Source organism: Gymnoscopelus braueri (assembly GCF_963280865.1).
Source record: "Gymnoscopelus braueri genome assembly, chromosome: 15".
NCBI lineage: Eukaryota > Metazoa > Chordata > Actinopteri > Myctophiformes > Myctophidae > Gymnoscopelus > Gymnoscopelus braueri.
In genome coordinates, this window is record NC_137620.1 from 22626231 (window position 1) to 22640172 (window position 13942).

At 45.3% G+C, this 13942-nt stretch overlaps 1 protein-coding gene across 1 annotated transcript in view; it reads left to right on the top strand.

Annotated features, from left to right (window-relative positions):
• Positions 1–13189, top strand: part of LOC308101425 (DNA-directed RNA polymerase II subunit RPB1-like) — a gene marked incomplete at both ends in the record, with an annotated part of 25523 nt that extends 12334 nt beyond the window's left edge. The window contains 20 exon segments of the mRNA XM_080450845.1: positions 344–346; positions 348–380; positions 382–429; positions 432–587; positions 845–1047; positions 1221–1403; positions 2528–2705; positions 3458–3572; positions 4241–4446; positions 4629–4895; positions 5382–5589; positions 5705–5805; positions 5912–6016; positions 6389–6556; positions 6724–6924; positions 7349–7535; positions 10187–10303; positions 10398–10520; positions 11658–12063; positions 12316–13189. Coding sequence (XP_080306971.1) covers positions 344–346; positions 348–380; positions 382–429; positions 432–587; positions 845–1047; positions 1221–1403; positions 2528–2705; positions 3458–3572; positions 4241–4446; positions 4629–4895; positions 5382–5589; positions 5705–5805; positions 5912–6016; positions 6389–6556; positions 6724–6924; positions 7349–7535; positions 10187–10303; positions 10398–10520; positions 11658–12063; positions 12316–13189 — 3882 coding nt within the window.
• Between the last annotated feature and the right edge of the window lie 753 nt (positions 13190–13942).

Below are 13942 nucleotides of genomic sequence, written 5' to 3' on the forward strand. Positions count from 1 at the left end.
GCTCTGCACATGGCCCCTTCCTTTTTTCCCTCCACACCAAATATCTTCGCCGGAATAGCCCATGCTACAAGCTTGCAGTTGCAGCGGGTTGTGAGCTTGTAGATCTGCTATTTTCGCCTAATGTTTTGCCTATTATGACATGCCCAGAATAGGGACTGTAGAGTTACATTGGTTAAAATAACACATTCTGTTCTGGTTTCTTAGAAAATATACCAAACTGAATTATTTACAAATATGTCTGTTAATGTTTGACGTTGTGTGGTGTGTGTGTGTGTGTGTGTGTGTGTGTGTGTGCGTGTGTGCGTGTACGTGTGCGTTGTGCGTGGTGTGTGTGTCGCCCCAGGTTCATCGACAAGGCCCAAAACAACGAGTTGGAGCCTGACCCCAGGTAACACCTTGAGAGAGACCTGTGAGAGCCATGTTCAACCGTAATCCTCAACGATGCCCGTGACAAGACCGGATCCTCTGCTCAGAAGTCACTGTTTGATTACAACAACTTTAAGATCATGGTGGTGGCCGGGTCCAAGGGATCCAACATCAACATATCACAGGTGGGCTGCTGGCCTCAAGAGACGGTTGGGGCTCAGGTTAAAAGCCATAGAAAATGCCAATGTTCACACATGGATTTTGTTTTTTACTTTGTGACTTTGCTATCATTTTTTTTAAGAATTTACTTTGTTTCTATTGTTTATTTGTTCTATTATTTATGTTATGTACATATTTATACATAATGTATTTATAAACATTATTTTGTGGTAAGACTGTCATAGTTTTTATGTATACAGTTAAGAGCCCAATTCACACCACTCAACATAAACCTTTCTTCGGAGCGGTAGGGCAGCAGAATGTTGAAGGGAAGCGTATCCCCTTTGGCTTCAAGCACCGCACATTGCCCCACTTTGTGAAGGATGACTATGGCCCTGAGAGTAGAGGTTTTGTAGAGAACTCCTACCTGGCTGGCCTGACACCCACTGAGTTCTTTTTTCACGCGATGGGAGGCAGAGAGGGTCTGATCGATACGGCTATTAAGACTGCTGAAACTGGTATGTGTTATTAATTAGTACCCCTCCAGTATTGGGGATCAGTAGGGACATAGTGGGTATATGAATAAACCTACCGTACAAGATCACCTCCTTCAATGAGGCTAATTATCATCAGTTATAAAGTTGGAAATTAGCAGCTTCAATGTAGGAACTTAATCCCCTTCCCTTCCCCGTCAGGTTACATCAGCGGCGTCTGATGAAATGCTTGGATTCGCTGATGGTGAAATATGACAGCACGGTCCGTAACTCCGCTAACGAGGTGTTGCAGCTACGCTATGGCGAGGACGGCCTGGCCGGAGAAGCTCTGGAGGTCCAAAACATGGCCACGCTCAAGCCCTCAAACCAGGCCTTTGAAAAGAGGTGAGACAAGACAAACACCAAAGTTCATACGTAGCTGTATCATTTAAGAATACTACTTTTTTTTTTTCTTCTATAATTTTTTCCCACGATTTTGTAACCCATATTTTTTCACCCAGTGCCAATTGCCTATGTAATCCTGGGCGCTACTCTCCCTCTGCCAGCCTAGGGAGAGCCCAAGCTTAAGTTCATGCCTCCTTCAATGCATGAGGAGCAAGCAGGCCGCTTCTTATCACCCGACAGGGGGGAGGTTCCCTGGTTAGACGTAGCGCGTGGAAGGAACACGTTATTCCAACCAGTTCCTTTCCCCTCCATCAGGCGCCCTGGCTGACCAGGGGGAGGCAGTATAGTGACCAGGATTACTGCATGTTTTTGTGAGGGTATTAACTACCCTAGGAGACACGGGGAGAACATGCAAACTCCACACAGAGTAGGCCCTTTTGCCAACCCCACCTAGGGTATGGGCACTGATGACGCGGAGGAGAGAACACGCCCCCAGCGCCCACAGCGTCCCCGGCGGGAATCGAACCCAGGACCCTCTAGCTGTGAGGCGACAGCACTACCGACTGCGCCACCGTGCCCCTAAGAATACTACTTTTAACATAAAGTTGTATTTTTCTTGTTTAACCACAGCCCTATTTTATACTTCATAGTATTGTTATTATTTATTTATTTATTTTTGAAAGATTGAACTTATAACGACATGCCCAAAATAGGGACACCAGGGTGAAAGTGGTTAAGTACGTATCAGACTACCAAATACAATACAATTTTAAAAGTAAAAGAAAATACACATTTGCACAATGCATCTACTATTGTGACAGGGAAGTGCACCTTCTTTTTCAGAATGTATTTAAATTGGTTTCAACTAATTTTGTTGTTAGTATGATAATTCTTTTTCCCTAGCAGACTACTTGAACAAATATAAAAACACAAGATATGTTGTGCTGCCCTTTTTAAATAGCGTAATTGTTTTGGCTCGGCTGACCAGGTTTTCGCAACAATTCTAACTCCTCTCTATCACCTCCTGCAACCGCACTGGAATTTCATGATCTTGTTAACTGCAGATGACTGTAACTCAAGTCAGTGGCCTAACTGTGTTTTATCCCCCTATGTAATCTGTCTAGGTTTAAGTTTGACTACACCGATGAAAGGGTGCTGAGGCGCATCCTGCAGGATCATGTGCTGAAAGACGTGATGACAAACGCTCATGTACAGAGCTCTTTAGATGAGGAATTCATCAAGATGAAGGAAGACCGAGAGAGCCTCAGAACTTTTATTTTCCCCCCTGAAAGGCACAGCAAGGTGTGTGTACGTGTGCATGTACCGTGTGTGCATGTACCGTGTGTGTGTGTGTGTGTGCGCGTGTGCTTGTGTCTACTGGCAGCCGCTGCTCAGGATTGTAGAATTGGTAGTGTTCTTTTCAATATGGTTCCAGTATCACAGCAAAGCATAAAACTATGCTAATGAAATAAACATTGAAATTATCAGGATAATCCCGCAGCTCCTTTATCAGCAGGTGAAACTCTCCTTGCTCTTTTCGTGATCGTGTGGACCCAATATTTCCTTTTTTGTTTGTTTTTGTGTTCAACAAGTGAGAGGACCACAAATTAATTCTCACTGCTTGATGACTGTTTTGTTTGGTTCTGTGAAATTCTAACAACATTTGTGCCAGGTGGCTTTGTGTAAAAAAATATATCGGATGACGGAAAGAAAGACGCATACGAAGAATACAGACTCAGTGTGCAAACTCCTTAGCATTCTTTCTCCAACGCTGTGCACAAACACTGCGCCAATTGGTAGTAGTAAAGAGTAGACAGTAAAGTCCTAGAGTAATATAGTAGTAGTATGGCCCACCCCCTTGCCCAATTGAAGCCACTAATCTGTTATTCTGTTCCTGTTTACTATTGCAACAGATCAGTTCATTTATGGGGTAAATTCTTGACTTATTTGCATGGTCAAAGTTGCTGGGCCTGTGGTTACAATGGTGGGGCAAGTGACTTTGGTAAGGTGTCAACCCCTGCTAACAGTTGTGCAATGCTCATCCTGGCCTCTAGCCGGTGACGGTGATGCTGCCATGCAACCTGGACAGACTGATCTGGAACGGTCAGAAGATCTTCAGAATCAACACTCGGTCCACTACAGACCTCCATCCTCTTCGAGTAGTCAAAGGTATGCCTCAGAAAGCCCTAGAGTTTTGAATTATGTGAACAAATGCCTGGCTATGGTATCACAGCTGGGAGATGGTAGCCTCAAGCACTGCTTATGGCTCTAAGCCTTCTGGTATATCTATGTCAATTATGTAAGGGTTACCAGAGGGGAATGATAACTTGTATTGAGCATTGTGGATTGTTACCAGTGGCTATGTGACATATACTGTTAATAGTGTTGAGGAAATGGACTCAACAGGCCTGTGTTGTCATGTGGTTGACTTTCACATAGCCACATTCATTAGAATAAAATGTGCCTTAAAAGTAAAGGTTTCTTCAGTTCAGTACAAGCCTTTGGGTATTTATTTTCATAAAATCCTTAATTAAAGGGGAAATTTGCCAATATTCAACATGATTGTGTTCATTATATTTTGAGGACATGAATCTGACATAACGCTTCCCTATGCGTCGTACTCTTTGATAGCTCATTCAACGTTTCGTCCAGTTTTATGTGGCCTGGTGGTTTGTTCCATGTGGTAGGTACTTTATGAGCAGTTTTGTAGTGTAATCATGGATTGCACTACGAAAAAACTAAACAATTCAATGAAATTAATTTCACCAACAGTAGCGAGCAAACTCAACTATGAACTGGGCAACATAGTAAATGTTAGTTTCCTTCTAACCCATTAGATGTTGAGGAGCTGAGTAAGAAGCTGGTGATTGTGAACGGTGACGACCCACTGTGCAGACAGGCGCAGCAGAACGCCACGCTGCTCTTCAACATCCACCTGCGCTCCACCCTCTGCTCCAGACGCATGACAGAGGAGTTCCGCTTTTCCACAGAGGCCTTCGAGTGGCTGCTAGGAGAGATTGAAGACAAGTTTAACCTGGCCATCGTAAGTTTGGCATATCCCTAGATTCTGTATACTGCAGTATGCGTGTAAGCATGCCGAATTCGTAGCAAAACATTACACGGTGGCCTATGGGGAAATGATGAAGTTGCATTAAGAATTGCCGAATTACCAAATACAATTTAACTGTAGCTAATAAGATGCTCTCATTCATCTCCCTGCTCTAGGTCCACCCAGGTGAGATGGTGGGGGCTCTGGCCGCCCAGTCGCTGGGAGAGCCCGCCACCCAGATGACCCTGAACACCTTCCACTATGCCGGCGTGTCGGCCAAGAGCGTCATGACACTGGGCGTGCCACGTCTCAAGGAGCTGATCAATGTCTCCAAGAATCCTAAAACACCAGGGCTGACAGTCTACCTCCTGGGCCAGGCGGCACGCGATGCCGAGAGGGCCAAGGACATCCTGTGTCGACTGGAGCACACCAACTTGCGCAAGGTTAGGACGCGAGAAGAGGGGAGTGGAATACATGGAATAAAGCATATAGGCTTCATTTCAAATTGGAAAAGATGGAAGAGCTCCTCCTAGTGTCGTATGTTGTGTAAATGTGTCCACACTACAATCATTCCACAATCCTTGGAATGCATTTGTCTATTTGACAATCCATTACAGACTGATTTGCCAAACTAAAGAATATTACTATAATTACAGTACCGTATTTTCCGCACTATCAGTGCACCGTCAGTGCGCCTTATAGTGCGGATGCGCCTTATAATCCGATGCGCCTTATATATGTATCAATATTGGTTCCCTTGGTTTCCGCACTATAAGCCGCACCGTCAGTGCGCCTTATAGTGCGGTGCGCCCTATATATGAAAATAATACATTTATTGAAGGTGCGCCTTATACTCAGATGTGCCTTATAGTGCGGAAAATACGGTACATGATGTTGACCAAAAAAAAACTCTCTCTTTTGTCTTACAGGTAACGGCCAACACTGCTATCTACTATGACCCCAATCCCCAGAACACTGTGGTGATGGAGGACCAGGAGTGGGTGAGCGTCTACTATGATATGCCCGACTTCGACAGGACGCACATCTCTCCCTGGCTGCTGCGCATCGAGTTGGACCGCAAACAGATGACCGACCGCAAGCTCACCATGGAGCAGATTGCTGTGACGATCAATGCCAGTGAGTGGCTCATATAGACTGGGTTATTCAATACTTAAATAAAAGAAATACCCACCCACCCACCCACACACACATAAAATGCCCAATAATACCAGCGTCATGTTCCTCCCTCCAGCATTCTCAGACGATGTAAACTGTATCTTCAGCGACGACAACGCTGAGAAACTGGTTCTGCGGCTCCGCATCATGAACAGCAACGGGAACAAGCTTGAAGAGGTGAGAAACAGCAGCCATGCTTCAAATTATACTCACTGCAACACTAACATTCCTCTTTTTTAGTTTTTATGATCATTGTGACATTTGACCAATTTTCTTTGTCTAGGATGAGGAGTTAGTGGACAAGATGACTGATGACGTTTTCCTGAGAATGATCGAAGACAACATCCTGAAACACATGACACTACAGGGCATTGAGCAGATCAAAAAGGTAGCAGATGGAACGCATATGACCACACAAACCGCATTAGCCACTTAAACCCTTTATACTTATTTGACCGGTCTCCCCCAGAGCTCTATACTTGGTCCGCTCTATTCTTTGATCAACACTAAATCTCTTCAGCCGATCTACAAGCTCACAACGCATCGCAAGCTTAAATCTTCTTTTTTCACTGAATGCTCACCCCAGAATAGGGACGCTAGGGTTCATGTGATTAAAATATATTCTGAGAAATTGATTTCCCTGCGTGCATGACGAATGATCGCATACAAATTTTATGAGCATTTTAACAATATTAACAACAGAGGCCTACAGTATGTAGTGCTGGTTACAAATCAACAGTCAAACTCTCTCCTTTTTCAGGTGTACATGACCAGAAAGAAGAAGACCTTCATTACGCAGGAGGGCGAGTTTAAAGATCTGCAGGAGTGGGTACTTGAAACGGTGGGAGGGGGGCTCTTGAGGGTCCTTGGCGAAAAGGAAGTGGACCCTAAAAGGACCACCTCCAATGACATTGTGGAGATCTTCACGGTATGCCACAAGCACACAGTACAAGTTGTATAGCATCTTTCATCTTTGAAGGTTTTTAGCCCTCGTTGTCTTTTCCTTGTTGATTTCACATTGAGGGGAAAAAAATACATTTCTCTAATGAAAGTCTCAAGAAAGCACAACTGAAGACCGTGCTCTCCTCCATGCAGGTGCTGGGTATCGAGGCTGTGCGCAAGGCTCTGGAGCTTGAGTTGGACCATATCCTTTCATTCGACGGTTCCTACGTCAACTACCGTCACCTGGCTCTGCTCTGTGACACCATGACAAGTAGAGGATATCTGATGCCCATCACACGTTTTGGCAACAGGCAAAACGTGGGAGCTCTCTCGAAGTGCACCTTTGAGGAGATGGTGAGAAAAGATTATGCAGATTTTATGCAGATTGACCTTATATTGGATTGACCACAGTGGGAGGTGTCTAATACATTATTCCATTAATAAGCAGGCTTTGTTAACACTGACACTTAACCTTTGATATAAGTTGATATATATTATATATTGATAAGAATCATACATATCTCACCAAGAAAAATAACTGACCGAATTTCCCAATTACCTCGCTGTTCTAGAGAATGTTTAGAGGAAGTTGACTTAAAGTACACAATACACAAAATTCTGTAATGTATTGTCATTCTATACTATTCCTTTGCTCATATTAACTACTTCAATGAAATTCTGTTACCTGTTTTTCCCCCCCATTGTTTAGGTAAAGCGCTTTGCTATTGCTAAAGTCTATGCTATACAAATAAACATTCAGATTACATTATTATTCCAGGTGGATGTGCTGATGGAAGCAGCGTACCACAGTGAAAGCGACCCTCTGAAGGGTGTGTCTGAGAACATCATGCTTGGTCAGCTGGCTCCAGCCGGGACGGGTTGCTTCGACCTGCTGCTAGACACCGAGAAGTGTAAATATGCCAAGGAGGTCCCCACAAACACCTGTGACTTACACATGGCCGGACGTAAGTTGGAGAGAAAAAGCAATGACTGTAGATCAGGGGTCTACGTCAACGTTTTTCAGGCCAAGGACCCCTTAGCTCAGAGAGAGATGAAGCAGGGACCCCCATTTATTGTATACAATTAGTTGCTTTTTTCCCCCCCCCCTACACCAGACCTCGCGAGGCGTTGTGAGCTTGTAGATCTGTTATTTTCGCCTAATGTTCCCCTCAGAAAAGGGATGCTAGGGTTCAAGTGGTTAATATGTCAAAAACTAAGTTCTGATCACACAATGATTCGGGGGCCCCCCTGTAGTAACTCTGACGACCCCCTAGGGGTCCCAGACCCCCTGTTGAAGACCCCTGCTCTAGATAAGAGAGAATGCATGCATATCTACATTAGTATCCAGGTGCAGGACAAAGAAAAGATCAACGTCAATAAATCAATAAAGTCTGCTCACTAGGCCTGGGCGGCTGACGTAGCGGACGGTCCAGGCACCTAGGCTGCTAATGCAACCTGACAGCGTGGGCGGCTGAAGTAGCGGCTGACGTAGCAGACGGTCCAGGCACCTAGGCTGCTAATGCAACCTGACAGCGTGTCGCGGGTTCGACTCCCGATCCCGACGACTTTTGCTGTGTGTCACTCCCCTACTCTCTCTCTCCCCATTTCCTGTCAGTCTATTGTGATCTATCAATAAAGGCAGAAAAAGCCCCCAAAAATATCCCCCCCAAAAATAAAAAGCCTACACACTGCTATTATGCTCCCAAGAGCATAATCGTTGCTGTCGGACAGAAATTCCATAAATGAATATATGAAATATCATTTTTTTTTAAGAAATGTAAGTTTAAGTTAAAGTGGTTAAGTGTGTATGTGGGTTTTATAAATATTGAATCAATGAATTGGAACACAGGTTATTTATTCCATTTTCTGAAAAGTAACAGTTTTGGACATGCAAGACTTCCATTCGACATCGACAATATTAGCAGTGTGCAGACTGTTGTCTCATGTTAAAAAACATTACTCAACAGAATGTGTATTAGATACAGAATGTGAATTAGATGTGTTACATGTGTCAGTAGTGTGTCTGTGGAAGAGTGTCAGAGTTTGGCAGTAGAGTTTGTGTCAGTGAGTGGATGTGGTTAATTCCTGCCTATATCTGCTGAGTGCTGGATGCCAATCATCAGCCATTCCAGTGATTGGTTGGGGTTGCCTACCTAAGAACACCTGAGCATTTCAGCAGTACTTGTTGTAGTGCTGTCCCCTGCTCGCTTGCCATGCTATTGTTTTGTACTGTATATGTCATTTGCCAACCCTACTTATATTCAGTTAACCTTCCTATAGGCTTGCTGGTGCAAGTATTTCTGAAGGCACATAGTTAATGGTTGATAAGATTGTAACCGGTTTTTGATGAGCTTGATTCTTTTGCTATAGTTAATGGTGTATGGGCGCCAGCTTTTTGTAACTGTAAACTTTTGGACAGATTAGTTTAGTGCAGTTAGGTTGGAGTAGAACTCATTCTGTTATAGCTGCGAGGGAATTTGTCAAAAATAATCATGATTGTGCACTTGGTGACAAGTTTTAGATTTTTGGCATGGTGTTAAGTGTGGGTATAAGGTTTTCAAAAACCATCGCAAACGAGTTGGGCATACTGGGTATGCTAAATAACATGTGAAAGAAAATTGAAAATCCAACTTGTGGAAAGGCATAATTTTCAAGATTGGGTCCACGATGGCTGCCGGGATCTTAAAATGCCTATGAACGGGAAGGGAATATGTGAAAAACCATAAGAATTGTACATTTTTAGTATGTTGTTTAGAATATCGTTGCTGTCGGGCAGAAACCAGCTAACTCCATTTTGATGCTTTTGCATTTTTTTCCATAAATCTGTGCCATTGAACACCCTTTACATCTGTGTGTTGGTTAAAAAAAATACTGAACCAATAAAGTATTAAGAAGCAAAACCAGATAACTCCATTGGATCCTCAAACTTTCTGGTAAACCAGCTAACTCCACAAGGGGGGTGGAGTTAGCTGGTTTTGCTGACTCCAGGCTCTACCCCCTTTTGACCTCCAACCTCATTGTGAGCTTATTGGTCCATTCAGCTGTTCTTATCAATGATGAACAAAACCTAACTCCACTTTTTGTTTAGTTTTTTTCATTTCCTGAAAAACGAACATTTTGGAGTTAGCGGTTTCTGCCCGACAGCAGCGATATCCAATCAATTATTTGGGGTCTCAACCATATGCAGTCCTATCTAATATTGGATTCATTGCAAACCGATCACTAGGGGGCGAGCCCAACTCGTTTGCCGTGGTTTTTGAAAACCTTATGCCCATACCTAACACCATGCCAAAAAAAAGGAATTCCCTCCCAGCTATTATCTTTATTTTATGATTGTTAGGTTAGACAGTTTCTAAAACCCCAGATTGGGTTCAGATTGATTTTGATTATTTATTGAGTTGCGCCACATTTTTCTGCAAAACTAACAAGAAAAGAAAAAAGAAAGTCAATAAAAAACAAACTTCACTTTTCAACCTTATGTGACAATCCTTTATCCTATAAGATGTTCGCCTTTATCCTATGACTTGTAGCCTATTTGTTGTTGCGCTCATGATGTTTTACAATGTAGATGGTGGAGCATTGATATTGACTTTGTCTGCATCCATCCTGCTTGCAGCCACCGGAATGTTCTTTTCCGGGACACCCAGCCCCATGAGCATGGGGCTATCCCCTGGCATGACACCCTGGATCGGGGGAGCGACCTCAGCATACAGTGAAAGGTTCTCTAATGCTGGTGAGTTACGGGCCTTGGATTCACATGGCTCAACTGCATTTTTGACATCTGCATAGTGCGTACTACTGACTCATTCTTTTTTTTTTATCTCCAGGAACCGGCATGACTCCCGGAGCAGCAGGCTTTTCACCCAGCACGATGTCTGAAGTGAGCTCTCCGGCATGGTCCCCTACAGCTGGGTCTCCTAGGTCAACCAGCCCATATATCCCCTCTCCAGGTTAGACAAGGGACAGTGAAAATACTTTTTAAGTGGTTAAATGTCTTAGCGGGGTACTACAGAGGATGTGCAATGATGTGATGTGCATTGTTTTCATCCACATCGATGGCAAAAGCCTTATAGTGCGTGTGTGAAACTCTATTGCGAAGCTTGCAAATGGCCTGTGTGATATCCATGGGCTGTGTTTGTATTTGGTTAAAATCTAAATATACCTAAATTGTCACATAATGGACCACAAATTCTCATTTAGTAATCTCAGCCGCTCCTCTTCAATAGATGGCATAGTACGTTAGCTGCTGAGGCTCTCCCAAGTTCAAGAAAACAAAATCAAGGAAGTTTCTCATTTTCACGTTTTGCTGGATCAGAAATGTACCGAACCGTGAACCAACGTGCACTGTTGCTACAATCTACATCAAACTTGGCACAAACACTGTTCAGGGGTCTGCCAAAATTGCACACACATGGGGTGCTATAGCAGTGTTACTGCAGTGTTTAACACTTCAAATAGCCATAACTGTGACCATTGCTCTGATCAGTGCAATATAGTACTAGATTTGGAAGCTGCGTAGTGACCTGAAATGCTAGCGGTCTAAAACTATTTTTTTCATTTCAACTGGTCTATATCCTTGGAATGGGAGTGTGTGTGATTCAGGGGAGTCGATCCATGATAACATTTGTAGACTTGGGCATTCATGCTTGACTTGTCGCTTTTGCCGGTATGGCACCCATGCTAGTAGGTAATGTTTAGCAGTCCAATAACTTGAAAAGGAAGGAAGCAAGCACTCATGAGACGAGTTTTCGAAGTACCAATGTACAGGGTGCACGGTTCAGGCGGATAAAGTTCATAGAAAGGAATACCAGCACTCACTAAAGTCCTTTTTAGGCTCTTATTTATTTAGGTCATAGCTCCCCAGCAGCAGCGTCAAACCGGACGTTTCAACATATACGCTGAAGAAGGACTCTGGGCCGAAATCTAAAAATTAACATGGTCTGACGTCATCTGCACATCCTCTATAGAAATGTAATACTTATCTTCAGTTATCTTCAGTTATGCCATGAATGCAATGGCAGAATTTAGAAATCAGTTCAATGATAGTTCTGAGTTTTGTTCTAACATTGTTGTATGTGTGACTTCAGATGGAGCCATATCCCCCAACTACTGGCCCACCTCCACGGAATTTGGGGCGCGCTCTCCCAGTGGCTTCACCCCGCACAGCCCCGGTTACTCCCCTACCTCCCCCCTTTACTCGAACGAATACAGCCCCACCTCCCCCTCCTACTCTCCTACCTCACCCGCCTATATGTCTACTTCCTCCTCCTATTCCCCCACCTCCCCGATTTACTCCCCTACCTCTCCCTTCTATTCCCCCACCTCCCCGAGTTACTCCCCTACCTCTCCCTCCTATTCTCTCACCTCTCCCTCCTGTTCAGCCGCCTACAAGACCAACTCTCCCTCCCATTCATCCAGCTCCCCTTCCTATTCGCCCAGCTCCCCCTCCTACGAGGCCACCTCCCCCTCCTACAGCCCCACCACCTCCCCTTCGTACTTGGCCAGCTCACCCTCCTCAAGTTACTCCCCCTGCAGCCCACGCTGCACCCCCCAGTCACCCACCTATGTGCCCAGCTCACCCTCCTGCTCTCCTGTCTCTCCCAAATACCTAACACCATACAGCCCAAGCTCCCCGGAGTATAGCCCTACTCACAAGTATTTGTACGTGCCCGGCTCTCCGACGTACTCCCCCACTTCCCCCAGCTACTCCCCGAAATCGCCCAGCCACTCTGCCACCTCACGAAGCTACTCCCCCACATCTCCCCAGTACTCCCCCACATCCCCCAACTACTCCCCAACCTCACCCAGCTACTCTCCCACCTCACCCAGCTACTCTCCCACCTCGCCCAGCTACTCTCCCACCTCGCCCAGCTACTCTCCCACCTCGCCCAGCTACTCTCCCACCTCACCCAGCTACACCCCCACCTCGCCCAGTTACTCCCCCACCTCACCCAGCTACTCCCCAACCTCACCCAGTTACTCCCCCACCTCACCCAGCTACTCCCCCACCTCACCCAGTTACTCCCCCACCTCACCGAGTTACTCCCCAACCTCACCCAGTTACTCCCCAACCTCACCCACCTACTCCCCCACCTCACCCAGTTACTCCCCCACCTCACCCAGTTACTCCCCAACCTCACCCTCCTACTCCCCCACCTCACCCTCCTACTCCCCCACCTCACCCAGTTACTCCCCCACCTCACCCAGTTACTCCCCAACCTCACCCACCTACTCCCCCACCTCACCCAGTTACTCCCCCACTTCACCCAGCTACACACCAAAATCACCTACCTACACCCCCACCTCACCCTCCTACTCCCCGAAATCACCCACCTCACCCTCCTACTCCCCCACCTCAACCAAATACTCACCCTCTTCCCCCACATACTCATCCACTAGTCAAGGCTCCACCTCCCCTGGCCACAGTGTCACCGACCCTGATTACAGCCCCACCTCCCCTGGATGCAGCCCCACCTCCCCTGGATACACCCCCACCTCCCCAGGCCACAGCCCCACCTCCCCTGGATACACCTCCCCAGGCCACAGCCCCACCCTCCCTGACCACATCCTCGCCAGCCCATCCATCAGCCCCAACGACAGCGACGAGGAGAACAACTAAGCTTCTATGAAGACGGGCGGCTGCTGTACTCCCCCAACTACAGCTTTAATTCCCCACCCCCCCCCCTCCTATTTGTGTACTTCCCACCTACTCTCCAAACGTATGTGCCCACCTATTCCCCCACCTCACCCACGTACTTGCCCTCTAGTCCTGAAGGCTCCATTTTCAGCCCCACCTCCCCTGGCTACATCCTGACTTCACCCAAATACAGTCTCCTGATATGAAAGCTCCAGCTGAGAGACCCCTACTACTTATATCATCTTGTTCTATTAGTGTTCAAATGTCTACTGTGTGATGTTCTGTTGCCTTTGTTTGTTTCTGGCAGCTATCTTAAGGCTCTTTTTGCCATAACCGGAAACTTTCCAGAATTAGTGAAGTTCTGTGATTTTAGTTTTTTTGGTATACGTTTACATTATAACCAGATCCACCCCTGAAGGGTACCTCTCCCTTAATCATACAACATTTAAAATAAACCCAGAAAAGTTTAGGAGGAGGTAGCTAGTACTACCTCCTGAGCAGGCCCAAAATTAGGTTATGAGAACCTTATCTGAAACCCACTGTTCACTTAGTTCTTATTATAATCTATATATAATATAGCTACTTATAGCTCTTTTCTATAGTAGAAAAGAGACAGAAGATATACCCCCCCCTCCTAATCCAAAAGAAATATTTTTATTTTCTATGTTCCGTTTTCTTTATTTTTTTTGCTTTTATGTTCTACAATGGTTTTTTATTTTTATTATATACTGTGTG